The sequence below is a fragment of the Callospermophilus lateralis genome, chromosome 9 (assembly GCF_048772815.1).
Source record: "Callospermophilus lateralis isolate mCalLat2 chromosome 9, mCalLat2.hap1, whole genome shotgun sequence".
In the NCBI taxonomy this organism is placed as follows: Eukaryota; Metazoa; Chordata; class Mammalia; order Rodentia; family Sciuridae; genus Callospermophilus; species Callospermophilus lateralis.
The window spans coordinates 37,983,601-37,999,784 of record NC_135313.1 but is presented as its reverse complement, the minus strand read 5'-3'; the positions used below and the strand labels follow the sequence as shown (position 1 = coordinate 37,999,784).

The window sequence follows — 16,184 nt, the reverse complement described above, 5'->3', positions numbered from 1 at the left end:
TGGACACTGAGCCACATCCTCAGCCCTATTTTGTATTTTAGAGTCAGGATCTCACTGAGTTGCTTGGCACCTCGCTTTTGCTGAGGCTGACTTTGAACTCTGGATCCTCCTGCCTCAGCCTCCTGAGCCACTGGGATTATAGGCATGCATCACTGCAACCAGCTGAAGAAGACTTTGTTACCCTATGTACATATATATTAACATGACCAGTGAGATTCTATACCATGTTCAACCAGAATAATTAGAAGTTATACTCCATTTATGTATAATGCATCAAAATGCATTCTACTGTCATGTATAGCTAATTAGAACAAATTAAAAACAAAAAAGTGGTAACCTGTGTGGGAATCAAGCACAGATGGGGAAGAGGTCCTGGAAACATTCTAGAACAATTTCAGTGATGTGTGTGTGTGTGTGTGTGTGTGTGTGTGTGTTTGTGTGTGTGTGTATTCATCAAGATCTACATGTGTATGTGTAACCATTTATTTTATGTCTTGATTTTTAAAGTCTTTTTAAGTGAAAAAATGAACAGAAAATCCACATATGTTTTATCTATTACTGTGCAACAAATTACCTCAAAACTTAACATCTTAAAACAACAAGAATTTACTGTTTTATGGTTTCTACTGGAATCTGGGAGAAGTTTAACTGAGTGGTTCTGGCTCAGGATCTTCTCATGAGGTTGTGTCAGGACGTCAGTCAGGGAGGTAGTGCTCTCAAGGACTGACTGGTGCAGGAAGTTCACTTCTAACAAGGCACACTCAAATGGCTCTTGGCAGGAGTGTTCGGCTCCTTGCTGTGTGAGCTTCTCCATAGGACTGCTTGGGTATCCTTACAATATGGCAGCTGGTTTCATCCAGAATCAATGTTCTGGAGAGAGCAAGGTAGAACTCCCACTCTGTCTTATGACTTAATCTCAGAAGTAACCCACATCACTTTCCACCATGTTCTTTCTAGTCATTAGTTACTATATCTAGCCCACACTCAAGGGGAGAGAAACTAGATTCCTCTTGAAGGAAACAGAATCAAAAGCATATCAGAATTTGTGAGCCTATTTAAAAACCACTACCCACAGAATAGGACTACATTACCAAATGCTTGCAGGTCTGGTAGTATGGCAAGACACAAGATCTGGGAAGACCCCTGCAGTAGGCAGAATAATATCCCCCAAAGATTTCTGTGTGGAAATAGGCTTCTTTTCAGAGATGGTGATGCAGCGCCAAACAGTTCTGCACTCAACTCACTGAACAACCCAGGACTACAGAAATATGCTTCCCAGAGGAGCCTGCTCTGGTACTGTAGAACTTGCCTTTCGCAGCCTGAGGTATACAGTGATCATGGGGGACTTTCCAGATAGAGTGCTCCACCTTTCTGTTTTGATCCTCTGTGAAGCAACTTCCCAACATGTTGAACTTGATCTTTCAGGGACTACCCTTTCTCTCTAGTCATATAACTGTGTATGCAAGGAAGCCAGAAATACAGGTTTTCTTGATGATTTGGGTTTTTTAAAGTTGTAGATGGACACAATACTTTATTTTAATTATTATTATTATTATTATTATTATTTTAATGTGGTGCTAGGATCAAACCCAGTGCCTCACATATGCTAGGCAAGCACTCTACCACCGAACCACAATCCTGGCCCCGATAATTTGGGTTTTAATTTTGTTTTTAAAGCATCTGACAAGATATAGTTATGATGGTTCCTCAGTTAATAAAATAATTTAAAAGAATTCTCATTCAATAGAAGGATAGATTCATGTAATCCCAATCAAGATTCTAGAAGAGTTTTTATAGGTATAAGTAAGTTGATTCTAAAATTTCTGGGGAAAGGCAAAGAAATTAGTATATCCTAACCAAATGTGAAAAAGAAAAAGGTCAGAAAACTATACAGGCAGCCCTCTGTATCCATTGGTTCCACATCTATGAATTCAATGAGCCAGGGGTGGAAAATATTAAGGAAAAAAACTTGCCTCTGATCATGCACAGACTTTTATCTTGTCATTATTCTGAACACAACACAATACACTAACTATTTATATAGCATTTACATTGCATTAGGTATTATAAGCTATCTAGAGATGATTTAAATAAAGTATATTAGGCAGGGGTTTTAGGCAGGTTACGTGCAAACATTACACCATTTTATATATAAGGGATTTGGGAATCACCAGATTTTGGTACCTGTGGGGGGTTCTGGAACCAATTTCCCATTGATACTATATTTCCTGACTACACAAGAATTGCTATAGTTACCAGAGACAGTCTAGCACTGATGGAGAGGTATACATATAAATTAATGGACCTGACAAAAGGGTCTAGAAATAGACTCATAGTCCGGAAGAAAACAAATCATCCAATTTTAAAAGTGTTTGAAAGGTATGAAAAGGTATTCCATGTTAAAGAAAATACACACACATGTAAAAAAGCATATGAAAATATGTCAAACATCTTAGCCACTGGAGAGATGTATATTCAACCACAAGATATCATCACACACCTAGTCAAATGATGGAAAAAACAAAACCTGAAAATATCAAGTGGGGATAAAAATAAGGAGCAATTGGTACTATCACACATTGTTGATGGATATACAAGATGGTACAGCCACTTTCAAAAGCAGTTTCATAGTTTCTTACAAAGTTAAATACATACTACATATAATCAAGCAAACTCACTCCTAAGTATTTGGCCAAAAGAAATGAAATACTTATTTTCATACAAAAACCTGTAAGTAGATTTTTTTATAGCAGCTTTATTCACAATTGTCCCAAACTGGAAACAACTCAGATGTTTTTCAACTAATGAATGACTAAACAAACTGTGGTATATACATATAGTTGAATGTTACTCTGCAACAAAAATAAGCTTTTGACTCATGCAACAACATGAACAAATCTTAAATGCATCTTAACAAATGAAATAAGCCAGGTTCAAACTTCATTAATATGATATTAAAAAAAGAAAAATTATTAGGTATGGAAAACGTATTAGTGATTACCACAGATTGGGAGGTAGGGGAAGAGGTCCACTCTAAAGAGAAATATGATGGAGTTTTGGAAGCAACGATACTGTTCTGTATGCAGTTGTGAAGGTAGCTAGCTGTAAGACTATAGATTTGTCAAAACCCATAGCACTGTATACCACAGAAGTTGAATTTTCCTATATGTAAATTAAATAAAATAAACCAGAATGTGGGTAGAATATAAGATAGAATATGGATGGGGCCAAGTGAATCTGACCATATTACAAATAAATCAAATAGCCACACTGAAGCTGGTGGTGAAAAAAGGGGCTGACCTAAGCAACTCTGGAAAACTGTTTTGACTGGATACTGTAAGGGTAAGAACAAAAAGAACTGTATTCAAGCAATATGCTCTAGTTACAAATCCATTTCTCATAGCAATTTTTAAAATTTAAATTAAATGCATGTTACAGGGTATTATTGATGGCTTGATGTATTGATTAAAATTTTTCAAGACTACTTTATATGTATTTCAGTTTGAACAAACTAGTAAATATATCCTAGATAATGAGAACCAGGTGTCTTACAGTTAGAGAAAGAAGTTAGTTAAAATTAAGGACAAAGATTAGAATAAACTCTATGGTGCTGGATTTGAGTAGGAGTATCAATATGAACTCATGCTTTGTTTAATTATATAAACACTTTTACATAGATATGTGTAAATATTATATATCTACACACAGAGAGATACAGAAATCAACACAGATGTTTATGCATATTCTAGGGTTGTATATACATGTATTTCCTATCTCTATCTCCTGAGAGGAACTAGAAGCAGTGACACCCTAGCATTAAGATTTTTTGCTTCTAAATATCATTCTTTAATAAAAAGGAACCAAGGATTCTTGGAATATTATGCTCTGAGAAGGATACAACATCACTTCTGTGGTATCCTTTCACAAATGAATAACTTCAATCTAATCATGAAAAATCATGATGAATCAAAGTTGAGGGACAACTTACAAAATAACTGACCAGACCTCTTCAAAAATTCCAAGGGGGGCTAGGGATGTGGCTCAAGTGGTTGCGCGCTCGCCTGGCATGCGTGTGGCCCGGGTTCGATCCTCAGCACCACATACAAAACAAAGATGTTGTGTCTGCCAATAACTAAAAAATAAATATTAAAATTCTCTCTCTCTCTCTCTCTCTCTCCCTCCCTCCCTCCCTCTCCCTCTCTCTTTAAAAAAAAAAAAATTCCAAGGGCATAAAAGACAAAAAATGACTGAAAAAGACTATAAAACAAGTAAACATGATGTAGAATCCTGGATCATATCCGAGAAGAATATTAGAACATTAGTGGACACACAGGAGAAACCCAAAAGTTTGTTTAGATTCTTAGTTTTGATAATTGTGCCTTAATTATATTAAGATGCTAACATCACTGGAAGCTGCGGAGAGGGTATACAGGAATCTTGTGCTGTTTATACAACTCTTCTGTTAATCTAAAATTATCTCACAATAGAGAGTTTGTAAAAACTATCTTGGTTTGGATGAAAAATTATATGGTTACCCTACCTACGTAGGTAATAAGAGATACTTTTGTTTCCCTGTGAATTCTACCAGTGCTTATTTGTGCAAATATAAAATTATTATCCTACTTGTTATATAATATGTTGCTTTTTCAACTTAAATATATCTTCTAGAACTTTCCGTGCAAGTACAGGGATTTTTCTCTTTCCAAGTTTTAATGATGGAAAAATCTTAGATATACAGAAAATCTTAAGAATGACATAGTAAACAATTTCATACCATCAGCTATATTTCCTTATTTTCTTCTATACACATATGATATTCTATTGTGTGGAGTTATTATATTTCTCATCTACTAGTTACATACTGAAATTTCCCTCTTGCCCCACTGCTGTTGTCCGAGTGGAATAGATAACAGGAGGAAATGGAATCTTGTCATGTTGGTTTGATCCCAGCACTGTGATGGGGAGTAGATAACTAAGAAAATTCTCCAAATCCTTGTTTCTGGCTTGTTGTTGTTGTTTTTGTATTTTGTCTCCCTCCCCTCCCCCTCAGGGCTGAGGACCAGACTCAGGTCTTGCACATGCTAGGCAAATGCTCTGCCACTGAGCTAAATCCCCAACCCCCCAAATCCTAATCTGTGGGAGGCCAACCTTATGGGTGACTGAGTTGCTCAGTCACAGAAATGGGTGTGTCTTGCTACAGCCCCATGGGTGAAGCTATGCCCACCTGTTCCTTTGTAATATAACCCCTTGCCCTGTTTAGGATAGAATCTTCCATGGAAGTGCCTTGTGTGTGTCCCCTCCTCTTACTGAGCCCTTGGATGTGACCTACCCAGGTGTCAGTCAACGTGCTGACAGTGGACATCATGAAGATAGACTCAGCCCCTGAAACCTGACCCCCTTGCCTCATTTGAATAGCTTCTCCTCAATAAAAGGGGTCAGCGTGTGCTCTTGCTCTCTCTCTTCCTGTGGACCCTTAAGGTCAGAGAAGCCATCACAGCAACCCCAAAGAAAAAGGTATTTGTGTCTCTTGTGAGGTTATTTTGTGCAGCCCAGTTAGCCCAGTTTGACTGGAGTGACTCCTGAGCCTTTTAGTCGCAAGAACAGAAACCCGGCACTAATCTCTATGCCTAGAACCAATATTTTACCAAAATATTTGAATTATTCACATAAGCAGTAACTAGTTGGTAAACTTTTTTTTTTTTTTTTTTTTTTTTTTTTTTTTTGCAATGCTGGGATTGAACCCAGGGCCTGCCTCATGTTCCATTCCTGAGCTTCATCCCCAGTCCGAATTTGTCATTCTTACTCTCCATTGTAGGGATGAAATATGAAGACTTTGATTTTTTTTTTTTTTTTTTAATGCTTGCATTTCTTTGTCCACAGACCACATTTACAACTCCAAGGGGAAATGGATACAGGTAACTTTGCTGCTATTTGTATCACTGCAATGTCAAATAAATGGCAGCTCTGCAAGAAAGCAGATGTGTTTTTCTGCCCTACAAAAAGATTATGTAGTCTGAAACACCTTTCTCAGTAGAAGCACTCAAAATTAATTAAGTTACCTGCTCACTTAACAAAGCTTTCCAAATCTGTGTGCCAGGTTGTTTTTTTTTTTTTCTCAGCCCTGGGGATTAAACTCAGGAGTGCTTTCAGCCTTTTTAACTTTTGAAACAGGGTCTTGCTAAATTGTCCAAGTGGGCCTCCAACTTGGGATCCTCCTGCCCTCAGCCTCTCAAGTAGTTGGGATTATAGGTGTGCATCACCATATCCAGCTATGTTCCAGGCACTGTACTTGGTATTGAAAATAAAAATATCAAAATTTCTGTCCTAAAATAGTTTTACAGTCTACTAAAGGAAATATAAGATATACTATTATTACAAAGTACTTAGGGAGGGAAGAGAATGACTTCACAGAAGAGACTGAGTTTCTCTTGAGTTCACTGACTAACACCAGGAAGGGCAAGGCTGGCAGAGTGAACAGTTCCTGCAAGCTCAAAGACATGCTATGCTAGCTAAGTAGGCTTGAGTTTAGGGTTCCCCTGGGAGTAGATACAGAGGAGGCTGGTGAATTAGTCCACAGCTATTAGCAGTTTGGTCTTCATCTTATTCAATGGAAAACTATTAGTTCAATGAGGGAAACTATTAAATGGTAAGTAAGGGCTGAGATAATAAGATTTATATTTTTTAAAAGACCATTCTAGTAGTTATACAAAGGATGCATTGGAAAGGGTGAAAGGAAAACCAGTTAGGAGGCAATTGTAGTAAGTTAGTGAAAGAAGATGTGGTCCTTATGAAATCTCTAGGGTTTTTATGAGTGAAATAATCTTTTAGGAAGGAGGAGAACATGTTTGAAAACTATCAATTGAAATCAAGAGGGAAATGGTAGTGTGTGTAGGGGGAGTCAATATGTCTGGACATTTAAAAGAAATAAAATGTGTGAGGTATGGTACTTAGGATTAAACCTAGGGGTACTCTACCACTAAAGTGAGTCACAGGACCGCTTAACTTTTTTTTTTTTTTTTTTTTTAAGTTTGAGACAGGATCTCCCTAAATTGACCAGAATAGCCTCCAACTTGCAATCCTCTTGTTTCAATCTCCTGAGTAGCTGGGATTACAGGCCTATGCCACTGCAACCCACATAAAATCAGACTTTGTATATAATGAATTCTCAAGTATCCAGAGATGAATTCTCTGGTGAATGAATTAATTTATTGAAGACTTCAGATTCTTTTTTCAAACTTGTAATCATTTCACTTAAGATTTTATATGGTTTGCAGATGGTGATAGGGAAAAATAAATGAAAAACACGATATTTAATCATTCTGGCTGTCTGCTGCTTAATATGGAGATCTGAGGAGAAGGTGAAATCCTCATCACAAAGAAGCCTGGGTTTTACCTATGAAAGTGCGCACACGGGTCCCTCATCTCCTAGTTCCAAAGATATATCAGAGGTCATTGCAAGAGGAATCATACATTCTGGAAAAAAAAAACCAGTTTTTGCATTGGCGTTTTAAAATACATTTCTACTTTCCATATTGAAAGCTTTATTTGGTCCCTTCATCTGAATTACATACGCGGTGCTCATTTTTCTATCGCTGGATGGACTCAGTAAGATGATTATGTCTTAACAGCTGAGGCTCGTCGGTTAGTTTCTCCAGCTCATGGGGCTCGGCTCTCAGAAGAATCAGAATAGCCAGATGAATTCAGTCAGACACCTGCTAACTAAACGAGGACTCATTTCGGATCTGACTGAATTTATTAGAGGGTCCAAGGGATTTTCAGCTGTGTTCTCAAGGAGATGCGAGAAGAGCTTATAATTGTCCTGGCGGTGGTAACAAAGAGTTCTGTCCAGGGACAGAAAGCAAAAGCCGTGCTGACTTTTCATCATAAAAGGCTTTTCATTGAACGCAAATACATGCTTTTAAAGCAAAACTCAGAAACGTCTGCAGTCTTATCATTGCTTTCTCGTTTTAAACTACTTACGCGCGGATTTAGAAATACCTATTCACTTACCTGTCAAGGCAAGAAATAACTTGGGCCAAAGAAATGAAAAGACAAGAGAACAGACTCTATGTGGTTTACTCTCCATCTCACCATCACGAACGACGAAAAGGGAATTATTCTTTTCCTTTAACAAGAAATTTGGGTTGTTTTTTTTAACCATTTTTAAAAAATGCTCGTAAACAAAAATCTATTATTTTCCTATCGTTCAGAATTTACTTGATATCTTTAGTCCTCCTACAACTAAAAGCATTTTCTAATCTCGGACTCGGGTCAGCTGCAGGGAAAATGTTTGCCGAAATTAGCGTAACACAGCCGATTCCCCCAGCAAAGTCCGCTGGGAGAGACCGGAAACTACATATCCCGGCGTGCCCCGCTCGCGAACACAAAGGAGTCTGTCGTCATCCGGGCTACGAGGCTGCACGTTTCCCCACGCGTCGCGGGATTCCGGCCTGGGTCCCGCCCCGGGAGGAGGGCCCTGCTGGGCCTTGAGAACTGCACTTCCCAGCATGCCCTGCTACACCTGCGCTTGCGTACGGGAGCTACCCCGCCAGCCAGCGGGTTGGTTTGAAGTGCAGTGTTAGTTCCATGGAAACCCGCCTGTTTGCAGCAGGACACCGCCATCAGCGGGCAGATGGACTCCGGGGTGAGGCTGCCGGGCCCCGGAGGGAGAAACCGACGGCTCGTACAAGGCCACCATCACCTTTCCCTGACGCCCTTTTCCCCACAGGCGGAGTGCCGCCCCGCTCCCCGGATTTCAGGCATTTCTGCATTCGATGTCTGTGAACGTCCTTTAAGAGCTAAATTTGCATTGCCCTGACTCCAGCGGAGGGAGGAGGCTAGCCACCAAAGCCCCTAGCTAAGCCCAGTTCCATCTTTTTTTATGCGTTAGGTTGGAGGTTATAGGTTATAGGTTCCTGGGAAGGCCATTTCGATGTTTATGTTTGTTTGTTTTCCCACTGGTTATTCTCTATAACCACCTACTATAGGTAGGTGTCAGGCCTGGGGCGCTGATGCATGCCTGTAATCCCAGCGACTCAGAAGGTAGGAGGATTCCAAGTTTGAGGGCAACCTCCACAATTTAACGAAAACTTGTCTCAAAAAATATTTAAGGGTTGAGGGTGTATCTCAGTGGCAGAGTGCTTCCCTGGCATGCGGGAGGCCCTGGGTTCAATTCCTAGTCATGCAAAAAGAATATCCTGCTAGGATATAATAGACATTCGTTATGTTTGTATTGAATTGCCCTCCTGTTTGCCACCCATAATATCCCAGGACTGTGTTAGACTCTAAAGACAGAAAAATGATAAAAAATCTAACCTGGCTTTGGAGATGTTCACATTAATCTGTTTTGGACATGTACATCATGTACCTGGTTTTATCTCTGAGTGCTCAGGTCCTTTAATACTTTGTTTTATCCAGTCTTATGATTTTATGCACCATGCAGAATTAACTTTAAAATTTATGTCTTCAGGCCACACCTCCCCCCTGAACTCCAGATCCAGACATTCAGTCATGCACTGGGCATCTTACCTGTTTTTAATTTAAAAAATTCCAAGCCAACTCTCTGTCTTCCCCCCAAATGGCTTTTTTCTTTCTTTCTTTCTTTTTTTCTTTTTCTTTTTTTGGTACAGGGGATTGAACCCAGGGGTGTTTTACTACTGAACCATATCCCAGCAATTTTTGAGATAGGGCCTTGCTAAGTTGCTTAGGATCTACTAAGTAAACCCTCAAACTTGGAATCTTCCTGCCTCAACCTCCCAAGACACTGAAATCACAGGTGTGCCCCACCAAATTTGATCAAAATTAGTTTAAAAAAAATTTTTTTTTTTTTTTTTTAGTTATAGATGAGCACAATACCTTTATTTATTTTTATGTGGTGCTGAAGATTGAATCCAGTGCCTCACACACCCTAGGCAAGTGCTCTACCACTGAGCCACAATACCAACCCCCAAATGGATTCTTAATAGGTTTCTGTTGTCTCAATGGTAATACCATCCTTCCTGTTACTCAGGCCAAAAACCTTGCAGTAAATTTGGCTGTTTACTTCCTACACCAAAACCAATCTTTAAAATGTGTGGAGTCTGACTACTTCTTACTGTTCCACTGTTATCACCTCGGTTCTAGGTGGAAGCATCTCCTATTTTTTGCCCTTGCCATCTACTACGCTTAGTGGGTGGAAGAGCCAGGGGGATTGAGTTAAAAGGTAAATTAGGTCACAACAATCCTTAGCTCTAAATCATCTCAGGGTTCTGAGCTGCTGAGCGAAAGCCAAACCTTTACAAGGGTGTTCAAGGCCCTGTGTGATTTCCTATTATTATCCCTTTGACCTCATCTCTCACTATTCTCTCCTTCATTCATTTGTCTGTAATCAAAACTATCTCCTTACCATTTATGGATTCATCAGATATTCTAATACAGAGTTTTCGTACTTAGTATTTGCTCTTTCTGGACTTTCTGGACTTTCTGTCCTCAAGATATTCATACAGCTCATGCCTGACCTTCTTTACAGGTGTTTGCTCAGATATCTCAGTGAGGAACTTTCTTTGACCACTCTTTAAAAATGAAATCTGGACTGCAACCTCTATCCCGTTCTCTTTATTTTTCTCTATAGTATTTTATCACCTACAAACAACTATTTTACTTCGAGTCTATCTTGTCCAATTAGAATATAAACTCCACAAGGGCAGAGTTCTGTTTTGTTCACTTGCTGAATTCCCCAGTACCTATAACAGTGTCTGGTTCATGTTAAACATTCAGGAAATAGTTGATAGAAGTATGAGTGAATGAAGATAATATCTGAACTATTTTCTAGTGGTTGTGATAAACAATATTGAGTACTTATTGTTATTTTGGAACCAACAGCACATGGTTATAGCAGTTGCTAGGTGTAGGTTTTGTATGCACAGAAACAAGTGTTTTCTTTTCAAAGTCATCTGGCTTTTACTAATGTATTTCTATGACATTTGTCTTTTTCATGGCATGCTTTCCATGAAGTTAACTGCCTAGAAGCTCTTTGGAAATACTCTCCCTAAACATTGAAACAGAACTAGATTCATTTGATAATATTCATTCATGTGAATGAATTTTTTTTAAATAAAAATTTGTATTTTTGTATTTTTATTGTTACTGCCAAGCATCAGGACTTAGGTTTAAGGCCACATTCAATATTTACTCCTTTTCAAAATTGGCAAAGCACGAATTTGTTAATTCTATTTTTTCGTTGCTGGAATATTAATAATTAAAATATTTATTGTAAGACTGTACTTCTTAGACTCAGTTATAAGGATCTATTAAGTGGCCAATGATTTGTGTTTGTGTGGGGCGTGGCATTTTTGCTGTGGTGCTCCTCCTTTAGACTTACCAGATAAGTAACTGCAGTGAAAATGCAAATCTCTGTGATTTTTAAATCTGACTCAACAGATGAGTGTATTGGATACCAAGTCCTTATTTTGCACTTCTTTTGACAGCTTCCCAGATACTCAGGGACTCTCCCTAATGACTTTTAAGGCTGTCCTTCTTTAGCTATCAGCAATCACTATTCCCTGTCTTTCTTCCAAGGGCCTGAGCTTGCTTGACATTGTTTTTTGTTTGTTCTTGGTGGGGTGAGGCAAGTGGGATGAGAGAGAAAGGGTTTTCAACTAACTGTGAGCCCTGTTTTAATAAATCTCCCGAAAGCTAGATTGACCTGTTTACTTGAGTCAGCAGTTTCCTTACTACCTGAAGAAGATCCTCAGTGACTAAGAGACTATTTCAAGGACAACCCTGTGTTATTTCATTTAAAAGCTTTGTCTCCTGCCTACCACCAGTCAGTTTTCAGTCATCTTGATCTCGCCTTTCTTAGGCTGAATTCCGCTCTCCCCCCCCCCACCCCTTTTTTTATACTGGGAACTAAATCCAGTGGTACTTCACAAGTGAGCTTTATCCCCAACCCTTTATTTTTTATTTTGAGACTGGGTCTTGCTGAGTTGTTGAGGGTCTTGCTGAGTTATTGAGGCTGGCCTTGAACTTGTGATCCTCCTGCCTTAGCCTCCCCAGTTGCTGAAATTACAGGCCTGTAATTAGACCACCTTCCCCACAGAGGCTGGGGATCAAGTTGGTTCTTCCTTTCTGTTCTAGAGTAGTTTTCTTCTCTGGAAGCCTGAGAAGCTCTAGTCTGGAACAGGGTTAGATGGGTGCCAAATTCCTACCCCAGCAGGTAAACACTCTTTTTTAAGCAAATGAAACAGTTGAATTTGAATTGTTTTCTGTTTTATTTTTAAGGCTGAATGTGTGTACACTCATTATAAATAAATGTAAGTATTTTATGCAGATCATAAATACCTTTCTTAGGGAAATATCAACAAAACTAGATATTTCAACTATTACATTAAAAAATTTGAGGTGAAAATCTGCATCCTATATGGAGAAAATTTCTATTCCATTTCCTATATCTTTTTCTAAAGGTAGACTTCTACTATATTTGTATTAGTATTATATGTTTGGCTTTTGAATATGGGCAATTCTTTATATAAGAACCCGCTACCTGGGCCTAACAAGTTTCACAGAAATTCTCCTTTTTCACCCCACACTGTTTGTTCTTGACCTCTTCCTTTTATGTGTTTTCCCACCAACTGTTGCCTGAGACTACCATGTTTTAGAAGTGACTAAAACAAAAAATAATTTTATTTATCCTCACATGAGCAGAGTTTGGAGATTACTGATTTTGCCAAAAATATCAGGTTAAGCTGAGCCGCCCTGGCTTTTTCCTTGTTTTTCAGATACTGGTGATCCCTGGCTCTTTGTTTATATTTTAGTGTGAGGCACTGCATGAAGATCTGAAGGAGAGCTCTGGGCATCATAGGAGGAAAAGGAAGGGTCAGGTGCCATTGTTTCTGGCCTTTTTTTTTTTTTTTTTTTTAACCAGAAAAACTAAAGAATCCCCAAAGCCCTTTTACAAACTTCTGTCTAAAGCCAGGCAGGATGTATCACATGGATGTGCCACCTTTAGGGGGTATGCTGAGCAGGTAAACTTTTCAACTGCCTTAGGAAAGAGGACAGAGGAGCCAACTGTGTCTCACAAGCCCCCTTAACCTGTTTTCCCTACTTTTTCTCCCCACCATAAGTCTGGTTTATTTCTAGGTCAGCAGTATTGGAACAGTAGGAGACAGAAAATAAAATGGAGAGAAACTCATTTGGTGTCTTTTCCTTGTTATCCCCCTGCCTCCACCTTCTTTCTCACCCTACCCAACACAATCAATGGCTTCAACTCCAGCACTGTTTTTGGAAGCAGAACCAGCCCTAGGGGTTTAAAAGCTTTTCTTTCTGCTATCTAGGTTATACTCCACTTATGTAGGAACATGACTCTGGTATATGGAACAGGCTCTATTTGGGATGTTGGAAAATAGATGATGAACAACAGCTGGTTCTTAAAGCTTCTACCCACATTTAATCAAAGCAGAATACATGGCTACATCTGAGTTCAACAGGACAGTGATTAATATTCTAATAGGAGGGATGTATACAATTTTGAAAAATAATAGAATCTGCCACACTAATATTGTGACTTTAATTGTAGGAGCGTATGGAAACTACAATATGTAGGCCAATTCTCTCTCCAACCCACATCAACTCTACAGCTTCTGAAACATTCACAGTCCTTCAGCAAAGGATGAGAATAGTGGAAGAACAGACCAGTTCTCTGAGGGATGACTTAATTATGTTGAACTATGGTGAAAAAAGGTAATGAAAAAAAGTGAACTAGATCTGTTTTATGATGAATTTTGCTTCATTGGTTAGTAATAGGGAGTCACTGTGGTATAGTCAATGAAATAGATATTTATGAAAGAATTGAGAGATGACTATTTGAATATTAATTAGAAAATATATGCAAGATAGAGTTGTTATTCTGTGATAGAGCTGTCACCATTCCTCTGTACTGTTATTTAAAATGTGTTAAGTATGAAAACTGATAATCCTTTCTCCTTCAATGTATGATTAAAAACAAAATGTATTTTTCATGTAATTAGAAACATTTTTAGTTTTTATTTTAAAATCAGTTAAGAAAAAAATATAAAATGTTACTTTATGCCATTAATTTAGTCTTCATTGTTTTCAGGGGTTTTAAATATTTCATAATTTAGAATTAGGTACTCACAAAAGAACTGAATTGTTTTTCTCCTAGTACTGAAGAAGTTGTTGACTTTAAAGTTGAATTATCAACAGTCTAAGAAATCTTTGTGCTTACACAGACAGTATTGAATGTGTTGGTATGATTTCTTTAAAAAAAAAAAAAAAACACCTGAGTTTCTCTCATTAAGATAAAATTAATATAGTTGGTATTAAAATACCTATTGAATAAATAACTTCAGTATTAAAAGATAACAGCATTTGGTACAATGTCAAGTATGTTAGAAAATAGGAATGTTATTATGACTTTGTTTAAAATTTTTCTAAAAAATGTGACTATGTTTATATAAGTCAATATAGAATAGAAACTTTAATTCTTAAATTACCATTATAGAATTATCTAATAAGTATCACTTGTTTTGATGTAACAAAAGAAGTTTATAAAAAGTCCAGATTAAAATAAACCAGCACTAAAAAGTGATCTTTATTCATCCCACATTATGTTCATCCTCATTAACCAATAGTGCTCTCTGTATTTGAGTTTGGAGAAGCTAATAAGAAAGAGCCTGTGGACCCATTTGGTTATAGGAGCCAGGTGTTATCCAAACACACTTCCTGCAGGGATCTTTTATTTGGTAGATTTAAAGCAAGCAGGCACTAGTTCCAGGAGGTCATCTTGTGACTGAGAAGTTTGTGGGCAGATACGTGAATGGTCTGTTTAAAGGAAGCATAAAGAAAGCAGGGAGCTCAGTTCATTAGGCAGAAGAGATAACCTACCTCTGCATTTTTATCTCTGGCCACCAGTTGGAGCTATTCAGGTGTGTTAGAATATTGGAAACTGTCAAGTGTGACTGGGCACTGCTTCTGGTATGAGAAAATTAAGCTTAAAAGTGATGTTGAGGCAATATAAAATATAAGCATTCACAAAAATGGGGTATACTGTGATGTTATGATACATACATCCATTGTGGGATGATTAAATCAAGCTAATTAACATCTATCACCTCATCTACTTATTTCTTTGTGGTAAGAAGATTTAAAATCTTATACATTTTGTTGGTTTATTTTTTTTAAATATTTACTTTTTAGTTGTAGTTGGACACAATATCTTTATTTTTATGTGGTGCTGAGGATCGAACCCAGGGCCTCACATATGCTGGGCAAGCGCTCACCACTGAGCCACAACCCCAGCCCTCTTTTATCCATTTTGATAAAGAAAAGACATAATTATTAACTATAGTCACCAATCCTGTACAATTGATTATTAGAACTTGTTCCTCTAATCCCTCAACAACAACAACAACAAAAAAAAAAAATAAAAGGAAAAAGAAAAACAATTAGACCTAGGGGCTAGAAATTTAGTTCAGTGATAGAGCACTTGCCTAGCATGCATGAACTTTGGATTCAATCCCAAGCATTGCAAAAACAACTTATTCCTCCTATCTGATTAAAACTTTATACCCTGTGATTAACATCTCCTTATTCCTTGTCTGTATCCCCAACCCCAGCCACTAATAATCACTATTCAACACTGCTATGAGTTGGCTTTTTAAAATTTAAGATGTGAGATTATATGGTCTTCTGTACCTAGCTTAACTTCACTTAGCATAATGTCCTCAGGATTCATTCATTCTGTCACAAATGATAGAATTTCATCCTTTTTTAATGACTGAATAATATTCTGTACTGTATATGTTTCATATTTTCTTTATCCCTTCATCTGTTGATGGGTTCTCAGGTTGTTTCCATATCTTGGCTATTGTGAATAATGCTGCAGCAAACCTGGGAGTTCAGATAGCTTTTCAACATACTGATTCCAATTCCTTTGGATAAATACCCAAAGTGGAATTGCTGAATCATATGTTAATGATATTTTTAGTTTTTTTTAGGAACTGTTTTAGAAAATTGATGTACAAATATATAGATTTCACTAACAGTTTTGACAGTTTACTCCACATCTTCATCAATATAGTTTTCTTTCATCTTTTTGATAATAGCCATTCTAACAAGTGAGAGATGATATCTCACTGGTTTTAATTTGCATTTACCTAATGACAAGTAAGGATGAGTATTTTTTCATA

The 16,184-nt window shown here is 37.7% G+C and overlaps 1 protein-coding gene across 1 annotated transcript in view; it reads left to right on the top strand.

The window, feature by feature from the left end:
• Positions 1-13,558: 13,558 nt before the first annotated feature.
• The window catches only part of Ccdc150 (coiled-coil domain containing 150), a 107,231-nt gene continuing 104,605 nt past the window's right edge, over positions 13,559-16,184 (top strand). The window contains exon 1 of the mRNA XM_076866119.2: positions 13,559-13,716. Within this exon, the coding sequence (XP_076722234.2) occupies positions 13,559-13,716 (158 nt within the window). The remainder of the gene's footprint in view (positions 13,717-16,184) is intronic.